This window comes from Populus alba, chromosome 4 (assembly GCF_005239225.2).
Source record: "Populus alba chromosome 4, ASM523922v2, whole genome shotgun sequence".
NCBI lineage: Eukaryota > Viridiplantae > Streptophyta > Magnoliopsida > Malpighiales > Salicaceae > Populus > Populus alba.
Genome location: NC_133287.1, coordinates 7,503,888 through 7,524,786, shown reverse-complemented (window position 1 = coordinate 7,524,786; position 20,899 = coordinate 7,503,888). Strand labels below are relative to the sequence as shown.

The 20,899-nt window shown below is 32.6% G+C and overlaps 1 protein-coding gene across 5 annotated transcripts; it reads right to left on the bottom strand.

Annotated features, from left to right (window-relative positions):
- Nucleotides 1-2,385: 2,385 nt before the first annotated feature.
- LOC118030352 (SUPPRESSOR OF ABI3-5) lies at nt 2,386-14,248 on the bottom strand. Of its 5 annotated transcripts, none has more exons than XR_012169757.1 (17): nt 14,091-14,248; nt 13,086-13,201; nt 12,832-12,872; nt 11,851-12,571; nt 11,686-11,757; nt 11,501-11,593; nt 11,344-11,423; nt 10,893-11,031; nt 10,376-10,463; nt 10,207-10,298; nt 10,054-10,122; nt 9,288-9,461; nt 8,241-8,433; nt 4,334-5,290; nt 3,922-4,100; nt 3,045-3,286; nt 2,386-2,935 (listed from the first exon to the last, which is right to left on the bottom strand). XR_012169757.1 is itself a non-coding variant. In XM_035034419.2 (16 exons), exons 2-16 carry the CDS (start codon nt 13,131-13,133, stop codon nt 3,107-3,109), a joined length of 3,126 nt encoding a protein of 1,041 aa, XP_034890310.1. In that variant the 5' UTR covers nt 13,134-13,201; nt 14,091-14,248; the 3' UTR covers nt 2,969-3,106. The 5 variants fall into 5 exon arrangements, 3 of the variants coding, with proteins under 3 accessions (XP_034890310.1, XP_034890312.1, XP_034890311.1); XR_012169758.1 differs by having other exon boundaries at nt 2,386-2,927; XM_035034419.2 differs by lacking the exon at nt 2,386-2,935 and having other exon boundaries at nt 2,969-3,286.
- Nucleotides 14,249-20,899: the final 6,651 nt, after the last annotated feature.

Sequence of the window (20,899 nt, the reverse complement as noted above, 5' to 3'; positions counted from 1 at the left end):
AGTCAAGTATTAGGCCAATTCTTTTAAGTTTATACTTATAATTAAACATTATGTTATGTTCAGTAGCCAATCTAATCATCAACAAAATTAAATAAAAGAATCAAACCCAAACCTATTAGTGTAAAAAAATTATCCAATTATTATTAAACCTATTTTAATTTAGATATTGTTTGAGAACACGATACAAACCGTGTTCACTCAATTTTTAATTTTTTTACATAAAATTAATATTTTTGATGTTTTTAGATTTTTTTGATGTGCTGATATCAAAAATAATTTTTTAAAATTAAAAAATATATATTATTTTGTTTTTTGAGTGAAAAATATTTAAAAAATTAACTGTAATTATGCTCTCAAACACATTCTTAATCTCAACAATCTTGTCACTAGTTATTAATTATAACCCATATCTTGCGAGAACCAAAAACCAAAAAAAAAAAGTTACCATAACCAAAGCACATGCTTCTCATATAATTTGATTGCTTGGAATATGTCATGGAGGTGTAATGCCATGAAATAGACAAAGCCAAATCTTAGAACGAAACAATATAAAGGTTGTTGAGGCTTAGATAATTCACTTATAGTTATTTGAGTTTTGGACAGATTGAAGACGACATCGTGTATATATATATATATATATATATATATTTAATGAATTGTTTCAGTTCCAACCCCACAAGATGAGAATTCCTTCTGGGTCGCCATATTTTCGATGTCAGATCTCATTGTCTTAGAAAAGCCAAACAAGAAAGAAGATGAATCTCTTTAAATCTTGAATAGTTTGTTTTCATGCTCTGAAAATATTTTAAAAAAAAATGGATTTTTTTTACAGGCTAACCTGTCTGGTTTTGACTGGATCACCCGAATTATTATTCTTTTTAAAAAAATCAAAATAATATTAATTTAATAAAAAAATTCAACTAGTTCTAATCGAGTTTTTTACTTGGTCAATTTATTTGATCAGATCAGATTTTTTATTTTTCTGCTTTTTTTTAACTCATTTTGATTTTATTCTTGAGTCTAGATGGAGCTAGGTGAGGTTTCAAAACTATTTGAAAAGTAGTCATACAGTAGAGTAGACCGACGTGCGATAGAAGTCTAGAAATGTGGATGGTTGGCATCATGGTGGGCTCATTGTTTGAAAAAAGAAGGATTAGTCATTGAGCAATATGATTCCCCACTCTTTTTTACTAGTCGCTCATTCTTTGGATTTGGCCACATCAGAATACATCAAGCTTTTTGTCAATTGTAGATGTTCTACATAAATTTTTTTAAAACGTATGTATTTAATATTGTGGTTGTGATTATTTTTACAAGTATTTTTTATTTAGAAATGTATTAAAATAATATATTTTTTTTTATTTTTTAAAAATTATTTTAATATCAGTATATCAAAATAATTTAAAAATACTAAAAAAATATTAATTTAAAACAAAGAAAAAAATAAAATAAAAATTTAATTTTTTAAAAAAACACTTTTAAAATGCAAAAACAAACAAGACATTATTGCATATTTGTGTATGTGGTAACGTCATGTTTTAAATTTGAAAAAACATTATTTTTCAAACACAATTTGAAAAATAGCCTAAAAAACTAATACCAACAAGAAAGGAGAATAATATTATGTTGTAGAGGTTGCTTTTTTAAAATCTCTTTTTATTCAAAATACATTAAAATAATATTTTTTTTATTTTTTAAAAATTATTTTTAACATCAGCACATCAAAATAATATAAAAACATATTAATTTAAAACAAAAAAATAAATAAAATATTTTCAAAAACACTTTACTACAGCAGTGTCAAACACTTTAGATATTATTACCAACACTGCCAATTTTCCACTCTCTCTCTCTCTCATTTTTTCTTGCTAAGGAAGTAGTCAAGGAAGATTTTATAGATTAAACCTAAGCTTTTTCCTCTCACCTCTTTCAACAAAGACTGGACTAAGCACCTGAGAAGACATCCAATCAAGATGAGTATTTGAGGATTCAGATTCTGGAAAAATGCCTCTTTATTCCTGCGATAGCATTAGGTTGTTGTCTTGCATAGGTTAGCTCTGTACTTGCTTTTTTGAGGTTAATGTGGAAAGCAAAGCAAGTGGTTGTCAGACACAAGTTATAAACCCTTCCTTAAGCAAGACTTCAGTCATACATAGAAGTAAACAAAACCCCATAGGAAGACTTAAATATGGAGTTTAGTTACTTTCTTGAGATATAAAAATAAAAATATATCCTTTTATTTTAAAAATATAAAAGTTCAATCCAAAGTTGTTTTTTTATGTCTTTACAATCTTTGTATCTTTTTTATATATATAATGAAACACTAATTAAATATAATCCAAGAAAATGAAAAATAATTAGATAAATGTTTTGCCTGTCAAGAGTATTTAATTAATTAACATACATCATAACCATAATTTTACTCTAAAATCTTTCTTGAAATCTTAATTAAAAAAAAAAACTATAATTTATAACTTTTTTAAACGTTCATATTTTCGAACTACACAACCTTAAAATCCATAAAATCTATCCATACGCAGAACAGCAAGACATGGCAGGGAAGAAAGTCAGACCCAAAAATCCTGTGAAATGGTCAAATCTATAGTTCTCCATCAAAGTTGATCACAACCAAACAGCCTCCTATGTATTTGATCAAACCATCAGTGATTATTCAGATTGAAGAGTCGTTTTGCAGTGGACTTTGTCAATATTGTTTGTAGCTGTTGTCGAATGCAAGCTCAGTTAAAGAAGAACAATACTTAGCGCAACCAAGTTCTTTAACTGAACATAGAATTTATTCATCCCTTTCTTAGGTTTTTACCTTGTACTATTAACCTATTCATCCCTTTCGATTTTCCTTTTTCTTTTGGTCATTACAATGGCATGTTGGTATTTGATATTGGTGGCACCTTTGGCTGCAGGCAGGACTGCAACTCTTGTCATCGGGAAAGAAAAGGAATCGAAGCAATTGAGACAAGATTCTGAAATTTCTATAAATTAATTTTCACAAGTCTACAGAAGGAATTTGAGCTACAGTAAATCACCTAAATGCATTCGCCCCACAAAATACCACGATGTCCTCAGCTTCAGAGCTTAAGCGGCACACCTACGACATCTCCCTGAACCTGGCAAGGGCCTTCTTTTGAATCAGCGTTTTGTAACTATCCCCAGCCTGTACCTCAAGGCTAGGATCCAACTTCTTCTGCTGACTCCCAAGTCCTGCTCTCCTATCTATGGCTTGAGCTTGGACTGGTTCAATCATTCCACTTCCATCCTTCCCCAGCCCCTGCAAATCACATCGATCACCAAAAACCAGAGAAGACAATCCCCACAGTGAATAAAAATTAGAATCCAGTTACATGAATGCTGCAAAAGCACTGACCACCAGTATATTCGATTCAACTTTAGCAGTGTAGGGCAGCAAACAGGTAACAGAACATTGTAGCCATAAAGAGATGAGAGGAACATCATATGATATAAGTAATTTCGAATATTGGCAAAACTGTAATGAAACTAGTTGCATGATTGATGCAAAAGCATTGACTGCCAGTATATATGATTCAACTTTAACGGTGTAGGGCAGCAAACAAGTAACAGAACATAGTGGCCATTAAGAGATGAGAGGAACATCATATGATAGAAGTCATTTCGAAAATTGGCAAAACCGTACAGAAATGGAAGGTTTTTTAAGAGCACTTTTGAGAATTTGCTTTCAAAATACTTAGAATATGATTATAGAAAAGGAAGAAAATGCTGTACTAACTAAAACCCATATTTCACAAGGATGACCGGCATCGTTATCAGCAGCAACCAATGATTTACAACCTACAACCCATTTCAAGAGAATAACCAGCATAGTTGCGGACAGTGGTCAATAAATTAGCAGTTAAAATTGTCAGGAGCAAGAGAAAGGAATGATACCGAGCCCTCTTGCCAGCCCATATTGCGAAGCATTCGATTGCCTACATTGCTCTCGCCAAGTGCCTTGTCTGCTGTAATCACCTCATAGCTCTGAGCATCTCCAATCCCGCGTCCTCCCCCAACACCAGGGGGAAATGGCATTGAATCCAAAGCACTCCTTTTGAATGCAGACTCCCGATCTTTAAGAGATCACAAATAGAAAACACAAAGGATTCCTCACAAGTTAATATTTCGATCAAGACATCAAGTATTGGGACCCATTCACTCAGACCGAGAAGTTTGAGAAAACCAAGATCTGATAGATATCCAGCGTAACTAAGCAGGCAGAAGTAAAAGGTACCAGGTACAGTGTTCCTAATATCATATGACCTAAAATTAAAGGTATAGTAAAAATCATATCGCTAAAGCTTACGTGAATCCATGTCAGGCAAATCATCTCCCACAGAAGATGAACCATACAAACTCCTCCTTTCAGCTGCTCGATCCCTGTAGGAAGTCTGTGGTTGCTCCTTGTGAGTAGAAGCAGAGGGCAGTGGCATTTCAGAAAATCTCCTCTTGCCACTCACAGCAGCCACAGGTGGTGTGTAAGATCCCAACGCAGATGCATCTGTCCTAAAAGGAGTTGCCGCTGGAAATGTATCAGAATTTGTTGATGAACCTGCCATAGTTAGTGGTATGACAGCATTGGATGTAGAAACACCAGCAGATGGTATAGAATATGAAGTATCAGACTTCACAACACCTCGTCCAGAGCCCCTTATAACCCCCATCAAAGTCCCTCCTGAACTGTTGCTCGCAGGTCTTGGCTTCACTGGAGACTCCAAACCAGTAGTTTGGGCAGTTGAGGTTGCAGCAACTCCTGAACTGAACATAGTGTTATCCTTTGTGGTTGTTGAATCAGATTTAAACTTGCTCTTTGTGGATTGCCCAGCTGAAAAGAGCTTATCATCAGCTGGAACAGATGGGTGACTATCATCAAGAGCCACACGGGTAGCTTGTCCTTCATGACTCCTTTGCTTCCACATTGTTAATACGTTGTTCATTTTCTTCTTGTTAGCCAAAATACTGCTCTTTGAAGCAAGTTTTATCTCTTTTGCCTTCTCCTTCTCTTTCTTCTCAGCAGCTAATGCTGCTGTAGCAGCAGCCTGGACTGCATCATGTAACGAGGCAGCCTTCTCCACAGATGACGTAATAGTAGCAGCCGGTGCAGAAATTACAACTTTTCTGTTACTGGAACCATCAGATGACTTGGAATTCTCAGACTGTTTACCAGAAGCTTTATTGTCATTGTTCTCTGTGTAAGGGATGTACTGCTGAGTTTGCTGGTCATATGTGTACCAAACCCCACTGTTACCATCATAATAAAGACCTGCATATTACAAGTGCATAATACTCAATCAAAGAGCCGATGACTTGCAAAGGAATAAGATGACCCATGTAGAATACTAGTAACAACTATTCAAACTGTTCGAAGTTATTGGTCCTAGAAAATAATTCTAAGCAGAGCATAAAACATTCCTCATGCTAGCAGGAAATTCGATCACATTAATGGAAAGTGCACATTCTACTAGGGTTTAAATCTTACAAAGTTTCACTCCAAAACATACCAAACACCATATCAACCAGAAGGGGTATCTGATTCCCCACCCAAATTCTTCTAATAGACATCCCCGTGGATACAAAAAAAAATTATCTCATACAATGCAATTGCAATTCCACACCATGCCTGGGTCTCTGTGCACTTTCCAAGGAGCACATTTTTAGTGCACAGCAACAAACATGAAAAAAATTCCTAGAAGACAACCACTTCACCACAGCAAAATAATCTCTTCCTGCCGAATCTTTGAAGATGTTCCCAACAGTGTTGTCAAAAGGCGCCCAGGTGCTCGCTTAAGCACTGGAGGCGAGGCGAGGCGAGGCGAGGCCGAGGCGCCTTTCTTAGCCTGAGGCGATGGAGTTTGGAGTGGCACCAACTAGGCGAGCGCCTGTGCATGGGAGGCAGGTGATAAAGGCATCGCCTGATGAAATTATATGACACTAACACTAAGGATTGCTTTGAAGAGACGTCTCTTTGATTTCTGCCTTTTTTTTATAAAAAAAAAAATGGCTTATATTTTGTCTTGTTTCTCTATTTCTGGTCTCACACAAGAAAAAAACTTAAGGGTAGGTTTGTAAAAAACATAGATTAGGGTAAAAAAGAAACCGACACGAAAGTTAAAGAAGAAAAGAAACAGACATGAAAATTGAAACAAGAGCAGAAACAAACACAAAACACCACCAAAGAAGAAGAGAAAGAAGTCGAGTGAAGACAGAAAAAAAAGAGGTATTCCTTCAAAAAAAATTCTTCTGTCATCTCATCTTTTTCTTTCTTAATTTCTCAAATAAAAATTCAACCAAGTTATATCATATAAAAATTCTGTGGAGCTGGAGCTTTGTATGTGGCAAATTACAAAGATTTGACCAAGTCATGACACATGCAGTTTGCTTGTATATAATATATATTATATTCTATCAATACAAAGATTACTTTTATATATTTTTTACCATGACTAGACTAGTACACACGCAGTTTGCTTATGCACGTGTGTAGTCAATATGCACACTGAACTTGGCCACTTTTTCTCGATTAATTGTTACAAACTTACATCATGTTGACTGTGTGCGTACTTCGGGGCTTGCCACGTCACCTGTTTTCAACTTTTCATTATTCCAGTAGTGGTACTGTGATTATTTATTTGTAATCCCTAGAACCAATACTAGACAACAAACAACGTTGAGAGGTATATCAACATCAAGTGCTAGAACTACACATAAAGATGGATCATGTTCTAGTTTTAAACAAGTGCAGTATGGTTTAAGAGATGAAGATTTGGATTATAATCATGAAATGGACGATATGGAGAGCTCAAGTAAAGGAGAGGAAAGCATGGATGAAGATTTTTTTGAAGATTAATGAACAATGATGATGATATTTAAGTTTGCATTTTAATCTATTTGGCTACTTACTACTTTAAATTGTTTTGTTTTGTTTCAAGGGTAAAAAATGTAACTTTATATGACTATATTATGGTATTTTATATTTTCTTTTGATTCTAATGAACTAATCTTAATTGTTATATATTTTAGATTTATATATCATAATATAATATTATACATTTAATTTTTTATATCATACAGGTTGAGCGCCTTGGTTCATTCGGGCGAGCACCTAGGTATGTGCCTAGCACCTCGGGCATTTTCCAGGCTTGGTGCTGTTTAGCACCTTTCACCTTTGACAACACTGGTTCCAGGGAACAATAACCAAGTTTTAAATTTTCATCACAAATCTCCTCAACAAGGAACCAAATTGAAAACAACTTGTCCAAGGAAACTAGAAACAAAATTGCATCTTCAAAAAACTCGAAGTGAAGGTCAAAATGTTCCTCAAAAGAAATTTAAGAGATTAAGTTATGGATCACAAGCCTCTAAAAGTTAAGCAGGCATACAGTTAAGTAGTTCCAGTCAAATTCATGGATGACAATTAAATCACAAGCACATGCACCATACATGTAAAGTTGTAAGCACCTTATTCCATTTTATAAACTCATGTAGGTGTCCCACTACATTTTTCCCAGTGCATACAAATCACCATTGTCCAGGCAGTTATTAGAAGCTGGGAATTTCAAGCTCCAAAGTTAAAATAGAAATAACAATCAAAAAGTCTCCACTGACTGTATATGCCCCCACAAACTTACCAAAAAAAAAAAAAGTAGGTCATATGTTCCCAGAATATTCTGCCTAATCAGTACTTTTGCAAGATCTACAGAAAGTATCTTAGCATTTGCTCTAAAAATCTCAGTGACTAGCTTGAAACTTAATGATGATGTACTAGCAAGAATGCTAGAGTTCCTAGAAAGACAGTTAAACATGAACATGATTTCCAAGTTCCACACAGGAATAGTATTCCCTCCTTTTTCTCTACACGAGTATAATAAGATAAAACTTCATGACAGGAATAAAAATGAAAACATATCTTTACACTACTTCAGGGAGGGAAAAATCTATTAGCTTGTACTAGGGATAAAACCTATGGATAAAGCATTTGCAAAGAGCCAAACACACCAGTTATCTATCCAATTATACCACAAAAATGAAAACAGCAATGCCCCTTCTGGATTTATTTTTAACATGAAGACAACAATCAGAAACTAGCCATCTAGTAAAAGATGCCTAGATCAAGTTAAACATTCATTATAACAATAGCTCAAATCCACAATGCATGCAAAATGTTATCTTCCACTTCCACTTGGTGCAAATCAAACAAGAAATGTAGAAGGAACCTGTATTTCCATCAAAGTAGAAGCCAGAAGCAGCATCATAGTAATAACCAGATGCTTCATCCCACACAAAAGCAGATTGTGCATTAGAACCATCCTTTTGGACTGTAATCTCCCCACCAGCATGCTCCTGCCCACCGACAGATTGTTTTTCATCTGGGTTATATTCCTTAGGTGCCCAGCCAACAGCGTCATACTAAAAGATGAAAAAATAAAATTTTAAGAACTCAAATATCATATATAAAATCAGCATATTCAAAAACCAGAAAGCAAGCACAAAGAATTAAGATGAAGGGTACAGGTAGTAATATAACTAGAATATAACAATAATATTCACTAATATTCCAAGAGACAGAGAAGTGATAGGGACAAGAAGAGAATTCTGAGGAATTATATCTCCATTCAATGAACCATAACAAAACCTGTGTCTAATGCATCAATGAAATCACAAAAAGATCAACATCAAAAAGTTCGAGCACAAATCCATTAACGTGGAAGTAGCACCTTGACAAACACCCAGACACATTCATCTAAAGTTTTCCTTGTCAACCTGACTGATTGCCATAAACAAATTACAAGTTGATAGTGAAATTTAGTCTTTGATCAAAAGAAATGCCTACAGCCTCACGGATAATAATATAAAAAACTGCCTAAAGTGGCTATTCTGAGGTATGAAAAAGATGTATCATATCAGACTATCAATTTTCTCTAATCTGCTCATCAACCTTCACTTCACAGAACCATTTCTCCAGAAAAAGGGGCCTTTGATATGAGGGTATCTTTTACATTTCTATGGTACATAGTAGAAGTACAATGTCAACTTTCTCCAACTTCCCCACCAACAATCACTTCATGATTTCAGTAACTTCAAATAACAGAAAATTAAAGTAGTTTCTAGGCTGTGTTGATTTTCTTCATCCAAAAAAATTAGTTTTTCCCTAGACTTTCAAATTCTAAGTATGAACAAACCATGTAAAATTTAGTGCTTCAATTTAAAATGTGCGACAAAGAAGAAACTACAATAGTTGAAAAAAAGATTCATTGATATACCTGTTGTGCAAATGCCGCTGCCTCAATCGCAGCAGCTGCTAAGCTGCTTGACTGTGATGATCCTGACGATCCTGGGCCAAGAATGCTCTTTGCATATGCCACTCTTAAGATCTGCCCATTCTTCTCAAGAGTGGTTCCATTGGTCGCATCAAGGGCTTTAGTAGCATCTTCAACCTACAAGACAAGAACCATATGATTGCAAAGAATGCATCTATTATTTCTGCTAGCAACTCTCTTTTGTTGCGTCTCTAATTCTGAAAAGAGCAAGTAAAATCCTCCATACAGAGGGGCAGGGGTCTTGCAGTATGCAGAGGCCATACAACTAAAATTTCAAAAGAAAATCTTTAAGTAGCACAAAGTACCTAAAGTACGTCAGTCTGAAATGGGATTTCATTGGGTAGCTAAGCTATAGATATCAGCAACATTCAAAATATGCGACAATCACCATGGTACCACTGTTTGTATTAGTTTTATAGCCTAGAATGGCAGGAGAAAGGAAAAACAATACCACCAAATCATAGTTTGTTGTATAATCTTTCTAAATAATTTCATCATAAAAATACCACTGAATCACTGTTAGTAAGTTTACCTTAGCTCCTAACATATATTTGTCAGTTGTGTATTGTTTATAATAAATTTGGACTCGTAGTTGTTTGAATTGCATGACAACCATCAAAGATTATTTTGACTAAGAAGAACTGGAAAGCAAAAAATAAGAGGAACAAAATATTCAACAAATCCAATCACCAATAACAAATGAATTTACCGAATGGAAATGTACAAAGGCAAATCCCCTTGAAACATGAGTAAACTTGTCTCTAACCAGTCGAAGATCCTGCAAATTAGGAAAGATAAAAGCGTGAACATGCCAAAAAAGGGGGAGATTTATAACAAAAATGAATTTTACAGCATTTTGTACCTTAATCGGTGCATGCTTGGAAAACTCATAGCGAAGCATCTCCTCATCCGCATTTTCATCCAATCCACGAACAACCAAAACATGAGTTGGGCCTGATTAGATGTCAGCTTAGCAAGTTGTGGCATATATATTAAAACATGTCAGGAAAAAAGAAACATTTCAAACCAACCTGCCTCAAATCCTTTCTTTCCTGAGGATGGTGGATTTGATAAAGACATATCTGCTGCTGGTGCATCATCAGTTCGTGGCTCATTGCACTGCAACATATAATAAAAGAGGCCATTCAACGATTTGTTTTCAAGGATCTTAATTCTCAAACCATTATAAAATGCACCAGAATCCCTGGGTTAAGTTTTTCTTTTCCATTTGCTGTAAAATCATCAAGCAAGAGCTCTGCGCAAAAGAACTACAGGTCCATACTATTTAACTAAAGCAGACCATGAAGTCACAGTATGTTAAAGGTGTCAATGTGACTTCCAACACACATTAACCTCCAAACAACACTAGAAAAAATAATGATTGTCATTTCAACACTTGACATGCGTGCTCAGCACCAGCAGGGAATTGTTCTTGCCATGCTAGTGCTAACAAATGAAACTAATGGCTGATTGTGCATTCATAATTATTTATAATTGTTCAACTTATCAAAAAATCAAATAAGGAGAAAATGAGATGGAAAAACAAACCTGAAAGCAGGATGTACGCCTTGCAAAATTGACACAACCACAGATAGTGCACATCCAATCAGATGGCACTGTGATGTTTCTGTGCTGACCAGATTTCTCTTGACCAAAAGGCCCACCTGCCCCCCCAGTTGGTTTACTACTGAAAGACAACAGAAATCAAAGTGATAATGGTTATGCTTGAAGCCAAAAATGTGTCATTGGGCCACCATATGTAAGTATGACGACATTAATGTAGCATTTTCATCAAAAAATGCCACCATCAGTCAGATATTGAAGGAGAATAGTGCTAAGGAAGCCAGCAACAGCTAAAGTAAGAATGTATCTGGAATTCACCAGTATGTGAGATCCAACATACATGCACAATGTACAACTTCGAGATACTAGCATGGAATAAATAATCACAATTGAATTTCATGATACCACAATCATGGCAATGATGAATGAGAAATACCTGTACTCAAAGAAAAGCTTTCGGCCATCAACAACAAGACCATCATCCCCAATCCTATCCATCATTGTGCATGCTGCTCCCTGTTACAGACAAAAACATTATTTGAATGCCATTCATGAAAGAAAATGCAACCTTACCAGATTAGGCAGATAGATACCACAGAAGGAAAATCAATAAAGGCAAATCCACGGGAGATGCCAGAATTCCTCTCTTTGATTACACGAACATGGCGAAGTGGTCCCCACTCAGCCTGATGGCCACAAAAACCAAATAAATGTTACGAAAACATCTAATGAGGAAAAGCAACAGTGCCCGGATAAACAATGTAAACTAAGACATTACAAGTATCTGGTAAAGATCTTCCTCGGTTGTCTTCTGTGAGAGACCCTTCACAACAACGGTTGCAGATGGGGCCTACAAGAGACAGAATTCTTGTTAAAGCCCGGTGACTCACCACAGATCAAGCCAGGCAGTAAATAACAATAAAGAAGGCTGTATGTAACATACCACGTCATAATGGCCACGGTGACGCTTGTGTTCACGGTCCCTCCTCCTTTCACTCCTCTCATGCCTGCCACCATCATAGCTGTCCTCCCTTTGACTTCGGCTATGACTTCGACTCCGGGGAGACCTTGATCTAGGACGATCATCATATCCACGAGACCGAGATCGTTCATGCCGTCTATGTGGACTCTGAGATTTTTCCTGACTCAAACCTCTCTTGTCATGTTCTCGATCATGAGATCCACGCCTCCTCCAACTGCCATCTCTCCTGCTGCCTCTTTCATAATCAGAATCATAACTATGCCTACCATATTCATAATCCCTCTCATGGCTATCCTCCCTATTGTGATAAGAAGTGTGTGACTTATAGTCATAATCATCATATGCATAATCATCACGGTCACGTTCCCCAAACCTAGAAGCCCTATCAAGTCCGTGATCACGGTAGTTGTCGATGCTGTGGTTGCCATCCCGATCATGAACAGCATCTATATCATGGTAAGTATCAAAGTATGGTCTCTCATGTCTCCTTGACTCCCTATCAAGTGGGTATTCTTCTTCATAACTTCTCCTTCTTGATTGAGGCCAGACATCAACAGCAGGAGGTGGGGGATAGTTCTCTCTCTCTAGAATGTTCCGGGGGAAGGCATGTCTTGGGTATCCATTATCCCTTGAATACCGGTCATTGATAAACCTCCTCTCATCATATGAACCACCACCCCTGCTAAAATAAAATAATTTAATGGAAGAGCAGACATGAAAAATAATGAGCCAAAGCTTGAAAAAGAAATAATGACAATAAGATTACAGACCACAACAAAGGAGACATTTAGAAAATATCAAGCATAAGAGGCTTCTGGAAAATCTTGCATGGAACAAATACCTTAACCAACAAAACTCAAAAGGGAAAATAAGCGAAAACAAATTTTCAAATAAAATATTTTACCATGAAAGCCCTGACAGCAAGCATCAGGCCTTACTTACCGGTAGTTAGGCTCATGGACTGCACCATACCCCTCCAGAGCCTGTGGATTCAAGAGAATAAGCTTATGTCAGCAACAATTACCAATCAAGATAGGAGGAGGTTACGCAAATCCATTCCATATCCTCACTGCCCCCAACAGCTTTCTCTTATTTTTCTTTTAAGGATGAGATAGATGATGCCCAAAAACTAATGGACAATCCTAAAAAATTTCTTGCATTTTTATCAGTATTTTTAAGGAGGAAACCACAATTACGCTGTTATTATCCCATCCTTGCTGAAGGCCATAGCGACCAGGATCCATGTCTTGCAAGCAAAACCACCCTGCAATGCTCTTTCTCGATGATCGAATGTTCTAATTCCTTTTATTCCCTGTAATATATGCACAAAAGAAACAGACACACAACAGTCATGCCCTTGAATCAACCTTTACTCAATAATTCCCCCACGTATCGAGTTCTTATTAGCCTTGACGTTCGTAAATCTTCAAATAAAATCAAATCCACTCCACAAACCAAGATTTAACCAAGACCCACTTGACCATTCCTCCAAAATTCTCTCTCAACAACAACGAAACAAATATAAAAGCATTGATCTTGATTAGCAGAAACCAAACACCGCATCCACAAAATAAAGTTATACAGAAAAAAAAACTCAAATTGTGAATTGCGTTATAGAAAGAAAATCAACAGAACAACTTCTTCATATTAACAAATAGTGATCGGCTAAAAATGCCTTAATATTCTCTCCATTACAATTTGCACTGCAAAATTTAAAAAAAAAAAAAAAAAAACCTTCAGATAAAACCAAACCCACTCCAGAAAATCAAGAGACAAACAAAACCCACTACATCATTTGTCCAGAATTATCTAAGAAAATATATAAGCAATGATCTTGACAATCAAAACCCAACCCATAACTAAATATCATCCAAGATTCAATTATACCCGAATAAAAAAAAACCCTAAAAAAATTGTGCATTTCACTTCTAAAATCTCTCTTTTGACACAACAAAGCATAGAAAGTAGGATTCTTATCATCGAATAACATAGAACCATCAGCTTAGTATCATAACTCAAATGAAAAAAAATCCCGCAAAATTGTGAATTTGCATAATAGAAATGTCTCTATCAAATAAAAAAATCATAAAATAACAGAAACCCATCAGCTATATACATGTGTATGTATCTATAGTACAATTTATATTGAAAAATTTGAAGTGAGTCTGTAATTTTTGAAACTAAATAAAATCAGTGCATACCAGGCAAACCGTGGATGCGATTTGATAAGAAAAAATAAGATTTTTTCTCCGAATTGAGATTTGTTGTTTCTTCTTTCTCGTACCAACGATCGGTTCTTGTAACGAAGTTTGGTCCTTGCGATTGTTAGAATTGTTGTAGTTGTTTTTGGGTTTTTGGTTTCGTCTATTTTCGCTTTTAGGGTTACGGACGTTTGTTTCCTCGGACGAAGAGACTTTTTGTAGATGACAAAAGTAAATAAAGCTAATTTGTTTAGGAGGTGTTTTGTTTTTTCACTCTTATTACTATTCTCCTTCGTATATTTTAAAATTAGTCCATACCTTAGTTCATAATTTTATATTAATCTTTTTTAAGAAATCAAAGTGATAAAATCTAACTTGATGATCAATTTGGTACCCTACTAATTCATGGCAGTGTTATAAAACCCAGATGAACCAACACGTTATTTAAGATCTAAATCAGTGAGTTAAAAAAAAATATATAAAAAAATTAATTAATCTAATCTAATAAAAAATTCTAGTTAAATCACAAATCAATTTACTAGGTAAAAACTAGATCTTAAACTCAAAACTCATTGATTGTTTTAGAAAGAAAATTATTCAAAATGACTTTATTTTAATCTTTTTTAAAAAAATTGTTCAAAATTATAACTTCAGAACTTGACATAGCTAAATTTTATCATGATTTTTTAAAAAATTCTTCAAATGAATATCACAATTTTAAATGAAAAATTTTGATATTTCATTTTAAATAACATAACAAATAAACTAAAAATGAAAAGGGGTTAAAAAAAAAAACAATTAGTAGCTATGGGCTTAGATTCACCATGGATTAATGAAATTATGATTTTGTCCTATAAAATTTTTGGTCTGGCTAATTGTGTAATTGAGTTTTTTTATGATTTTTTGAGCACTAAAAATACAAAAAATGCCATTAAAACAAAAAATAAAAATAAAAATAAACTTTAATACTTCATATTTTTTTTTTTAAAAAAAAAAGGTTGATAAATGTGAGTGAAAGGGTTGTTGTGGTTTTTGGATAATGCATGTGGCAACACCAAGCTGTTAAACAGTGACTTCTCCAGCAATGTTTGAAACTTCTCGACCTCCCCTTCATGTCGAGGTAACACGTGTCCTTCACGAACTAACGGTCTGGCATTGTAAGCTCTTTTTTTTTTCTTTTTTCTTTTTTTTTAATCCTTGGTTTTCACACCTAACATTTCAAATTTTCAGAACTATCTTTTAATTTGTTTTGCCTTCCGATTTGAGCTTTATTCTCTTTGTTTCTAATTTTTATTTTTAGTTTTTTTATAAAGTTTTAGAGTTTTTTCTTCAACTTTATTATTCAATCTCAACTTTTCATGTGTTTTTTTTTTTTGTCCTTTATTCTTTTGATATATGATTTTTTTCTTGTTTATTTTGTGTAATTTTTATTGATTTTTAATTTCATTGCTCAAACTAAATTTAGGTTGTATTATTTTTTTTTATTTTAATCCTCATTCTTTTGTTTTTTTTTGTTAAAGTTTTTTCTTTTCAATTTCATCATTCAATTAAAATATTTTTTGTTTTCCTCTAATCTATTTTTTTTATCTTCATTTCTTTTAATTGTTATTTTTTATCCTTTTTTATAATTGGTTTTTTTTTTTAATTTTATTATTTAACGTTTGATTTGCTGGAAATTATATTTTATAGTTTTTTCATGTATAATGTTTTCTTTCTAATAATCCAAGTCACAAGTTTAAAAAGTTAACAATGGTTGATGTTATTTTTTTGCTTATTTTTTTTATTTCATCTTTCGACGTTATATTTTTTTTTAAAAAAAAAATCTTTGTATTTTTTTTTAAAAAAAAATTACAAGTTATTCCGATATCATGACATGGGCCACGAGTTTTGTATATTAATCTAGATTGGTTTGCCTCTTGTTGTCTAGGTTATATATTTATCACACTACCTTAAGTTGGATTTAGCTATATTTTTTTTTTGGTCCAGTTTATCCAATTTTGTACTTTTAAAGATTTTTTTTCTAAGTTGTCGTGGTTTTTTTTAAAAAATTTTTATCTACTACTATTATTTTTTAATAATTTAATTAAAATAAAATCAATTTATTAAATTCAATTAAAACTATAACCGAGTCGTTAGTTTTTTTCTCTGTCTTATCTAAATAGCAATATGTTTAAAAAAAAAAACAAAAATTATGGACCAACGAAGTAGCGCGCGGGCCCAAATATACTATATGGCTATGGACTAATAATGGGTGCAAGAAATATCGGCTCTATTTGTAATTAACCAAGCATTCAAATAGCTTTTTAATGGATTTTCTAAATTCCGAGCTTTAATGGGCCCAAATATACTATATGGCAGAGAAGCTGGAAAAGCGTGAAGAAGGACACAATTGACCAGCCAAATTAGCATGACTTGTTCGTGAATTTTACAATTAACACATGTTGATCAATATCAATTCAATATAATGAAGTCTCGAAATAAAACGAATGCATTAATTTTGCTTGCCACAAAATATTTTTTTATGTTGTTACGATCATGTCTATATTTTATTTTATTTTTTATTGTTGAAAAAAAAAATCGCTATGTTCTAGAGCAAAGCAAAAGACACCTAGCTAATACTTAACTAATATCTCAAGTTTCTTAAATTAATTAGGGCTTGTTTGGAAGTAGAATTGTGGTTGTTTTTTCAAAATATTTTTTTATACCGAAATATATCAAAATGATCTTTTTTTTATTATTTAAAAATTATTTTTTAAGATTAAAACGATTCAAAACACAAAAAAAAAAAAATAGTAAAAAATTGATTTTTTTAGGAACACGGTTGCACCACATTCCTAAACGATACCTTAGCTTTTAAAAGTATAATGTAATTACAATTAAAAAAACATGTAAGCAAGGCCATGGTCGTGCACAAATCGACCCCAAATGTCATTTTGAAGAATTTAGAAGACATTGGGATAAAAAAAAAAAAAATAGTGCCACCATGGAAGACACTTCGTTCTTTGAGTCTTAGATGGTTGACTGCGACCAACTCCATGTCAGGTGTGAACGCATTCATATCTAACCCCATATTGGATCTGGACATGTTCCCGTCCAACCCCATGTTGGATGTGGACACGACCGCTATTAACCTCATGTTTGACTTAGATGCGTTCATGCCCAATCCCATGTTGATTTTCTTAATATAATAATGTGTGTTATAAATACTATTATTTCTTTTATAATTTAAAGTGTTCATATTAAAAATATCATTATTTGTGTTATAAATATTATTATTTTTATTATAACTCAAAGTAATGATATAAAAAATATTATTATTTGTGTTATAATCAACCTTGGAATTCTTAATATAATTTTTTATGTGATAAATATTATTATTTTTATTATAATTCTAAAATATTCATAAAAATAGTATTATTTGTGTTATAAATATTAATATTTTTATTATAATTAATATTATTAATAAAATGATTAATAAATTTGAAATAATAATATTTCTCACACAGGCATCAACCTAAACGTCACATGTGCGCTTGGTCTGCCAAGCACACAGGCAGCCAGCCCATGTGCCTAAGGCAAAACAAACCGAGTGCCAAGTGGTTGCAGCCTGATGCATGGTCAGCGGGCGTGGCTTGCCCAACACCCAGGCCTCACAGCTAGACGCTAAGTGTTCGCAACCCCAGGGGCGTGCCTCTAGCCTAACGTTTGGGGCCTCCTGGTTGTAGCCTTATATATGCTCCCATCAAATAATACAGTTCATAGTAAAAACACTAGCAATGCACATTACTTCCATTATAATGTAGAATAATACAATTTATAATAAATTCAATCACAATATATAATATTTCATGCTACAGTCAAATATTGATAAGTTTTAGTTATAGTTAATAATTTATGCATTTAGTTTTTAAACAACTACGAGGATGATGATCTTTTCCTTGAAGAATCGTAAGTCGGACTATGTTTCGTCTTCTAGTTGTGAAACAACTGATCCACCAAGCAAAAGGCCACACCCATTTATGTTAGAACACACTGGGTAACTCCTCTTTTAATAACAATCTTGTCATCCTTTGCTGGTCTGATACGATGGATAAGATTTAGATTTTGTTTGATATTATGATTGTGGTTGTTTTTTAAATAATTTTTCATGTTAAAATATATATTAATAATGTTTTTTTTTATTTTTTTAAAAATTATTTTTAACATCAACACGTTAAAATAATTTAAAAAATATTAAAAATAAATTAATTTGAAATTATTAAAAAAATAAAAATATTTAATTTTTTAAAAAAAATATTTTTAAAAATGCCAAATAATCAGTTCCTTGGAAGGGAAAATATATTCTCACATCTTTTATACAAACTCAGTATGCTTTCAATTTTTTTGCAGGTAATTTTTTTAAAAGGTGTTATAAGGGTGATAAATCTGCTGCAAAAGGTGTTATAACCCCTTTTTTGCAGGTAATTTTTTTTTGTCATGTGTTTCCATCGCCTCCCTACATCAATTTTGTTTTTTTTACATTGCTGCCATTGTTTTCCTTTACACGCAAAATCACCCTTATTTCATGCATTAAAAAATTTCCCTCTTTCTTGAATTACCATGCAAATAACACATCGTGGAAAAGGAACAAACTCAGTTTGCTCATCGTAACCATTTTATTTTAACATAATCATCAATACGATCAAATTAATCCCAAAACAAAATAGATTTTTCATGGCATACATCTTACTAATTCCATATATATTACTAAGGCAAGTCACCATTAATATGACTAACCACAGCACAATCCATTCCTCGTTGGATTGTTTGTTTCTGCGTTTTAAAAGCGTTTTTGAAAAAAATTGAATTTTTTTTATTAACTTCAAATTAATATGTTTTTAATGTTTTTAAATTATTTTGATGTGCTGATGTCAAAAATAATTTTTTAAAAATCAAAAAACATCATTAGCATGCATTTTGGCACGAAAAGCTATTTGAAAAGCAACCGCAACCACATTACCAAATAAGCGATGGTCGAATAAATTACATATTTATATATATAATCTTAGTTCAAATAGCCAACTATGATACCAAATAATTCATATTAGCCTTTGTCTAAACAACAAACCAATTCATATATATGTATCCATAGTCTTTATTCAAATAACAGACTATGATACTCATAATCCACATCAATCTTTGTCTAAACGCCCAACTAATTCACATATTTATATCCATAGTCTCTGTTTAGATGACCGCCTAATTCATGCATCCATGTCTATAGCCTCCGTTTAAATAGTCAACTATAATATCAAACAATCCTTCTATTTATTTTTAATTCAAACAATTAACACATCATTCAAATTATAGTATATAATCCGTTTATTCACATTTCAAACATATAATACAAAACATTATAATATTATAAAAAAAATGTACTAAAATTTAAAAAAAAATGAGGTGTCAAACACCTATCTACTCTTTTTATTACATGAGCTTCTCCTCTAAAAGGTCTAGCTCCAATGTTTCTTTTAATTCAAAAAAAGATGCTATAATTAGTATGTCATCCACTTCATCTCACAAATCCACATTCATATAACAAAATTCTATTCTCACTTAACATTTTTTTCATTATAATCACCCTCTTCAATTCCAACATATTGTAATTTCAATAATTCTCCTTTAACTATTTGTTCCATACTATTTAATCTCATATTTTCATTTGCTTGTTCTTCCATGATATATATATAACACACTTTTTTTCTTTATATAGATTTTGTAGCTATTTCAATTCCTGAATTTTCCATATTAACAAAGAACTATTGTCAATTCTAATTAAATCATTCCTTTTTTAAATCAAGTATTTTATATAATCTAATTTAAACCCTTAGTGGTGCACAACTTATCTTTATTAACCAATTAAATTTAATATGTCGTTTTCTTGTAATTTACTTACCCAATTTTCACCCCACTCATAACTTAACATATTCCATTAATTATCCTTGCAATCAAACTAAAAATGGAAACAACATCATTTAACTAAACATTTTAAAATCATATCTAATATTTCTCAACGCATTATTTTTTTAAATATCGAACATGCACACACTCACAAGCATATTAGTAAAGTTTCTCATTCACATAATATTCTTTCCTTTATATATATATATATATATATATATATTGTGTGTGTGCGTGGCTGACCATGCATAACAAAAAATTTGATATTCTTGATTTCCTTTCGTGATTATATTTTACTAAACACATCTCATAATATACCATACATCCATTAATTCAATAATATTACTTAATTTATCAATTTCAATATCTTTACATTAACCTAACAACATTCAACATTGCAAAAATACACAAACTTCAAGTAAGCATATTTAGGAGTCTAGTTGTGATTGTTTTTTAAAAGTGTTTTTTACTCGAAAATACATAAAAACAATGTTTTTTTTTTAAAAAAATATTTTTGATATCAGCATATTAAAATGATATAAAAATACCACAAAAATATTAATTTGAAGTCAATAAAAAAAATTAAAAAAAATTTAAATTTTTTTCAAAAATATTTTTAAAACACAAAAGCAAACAAGCATGCATTTATACATAAAATATACATACATACATACATATATATACATACATACATATATATATATATATATTATATACATACATATATATATTATATATATATAACAAACTCTTTTCCAAGACATAATTATATGGGTTGCTTAAGATGCTAACTTCCATTGATTTTCAAGTTGATTCTTTCCATCATTTCACTCTAATAACAATCATTTTATGCAAATTAACCCATTTAC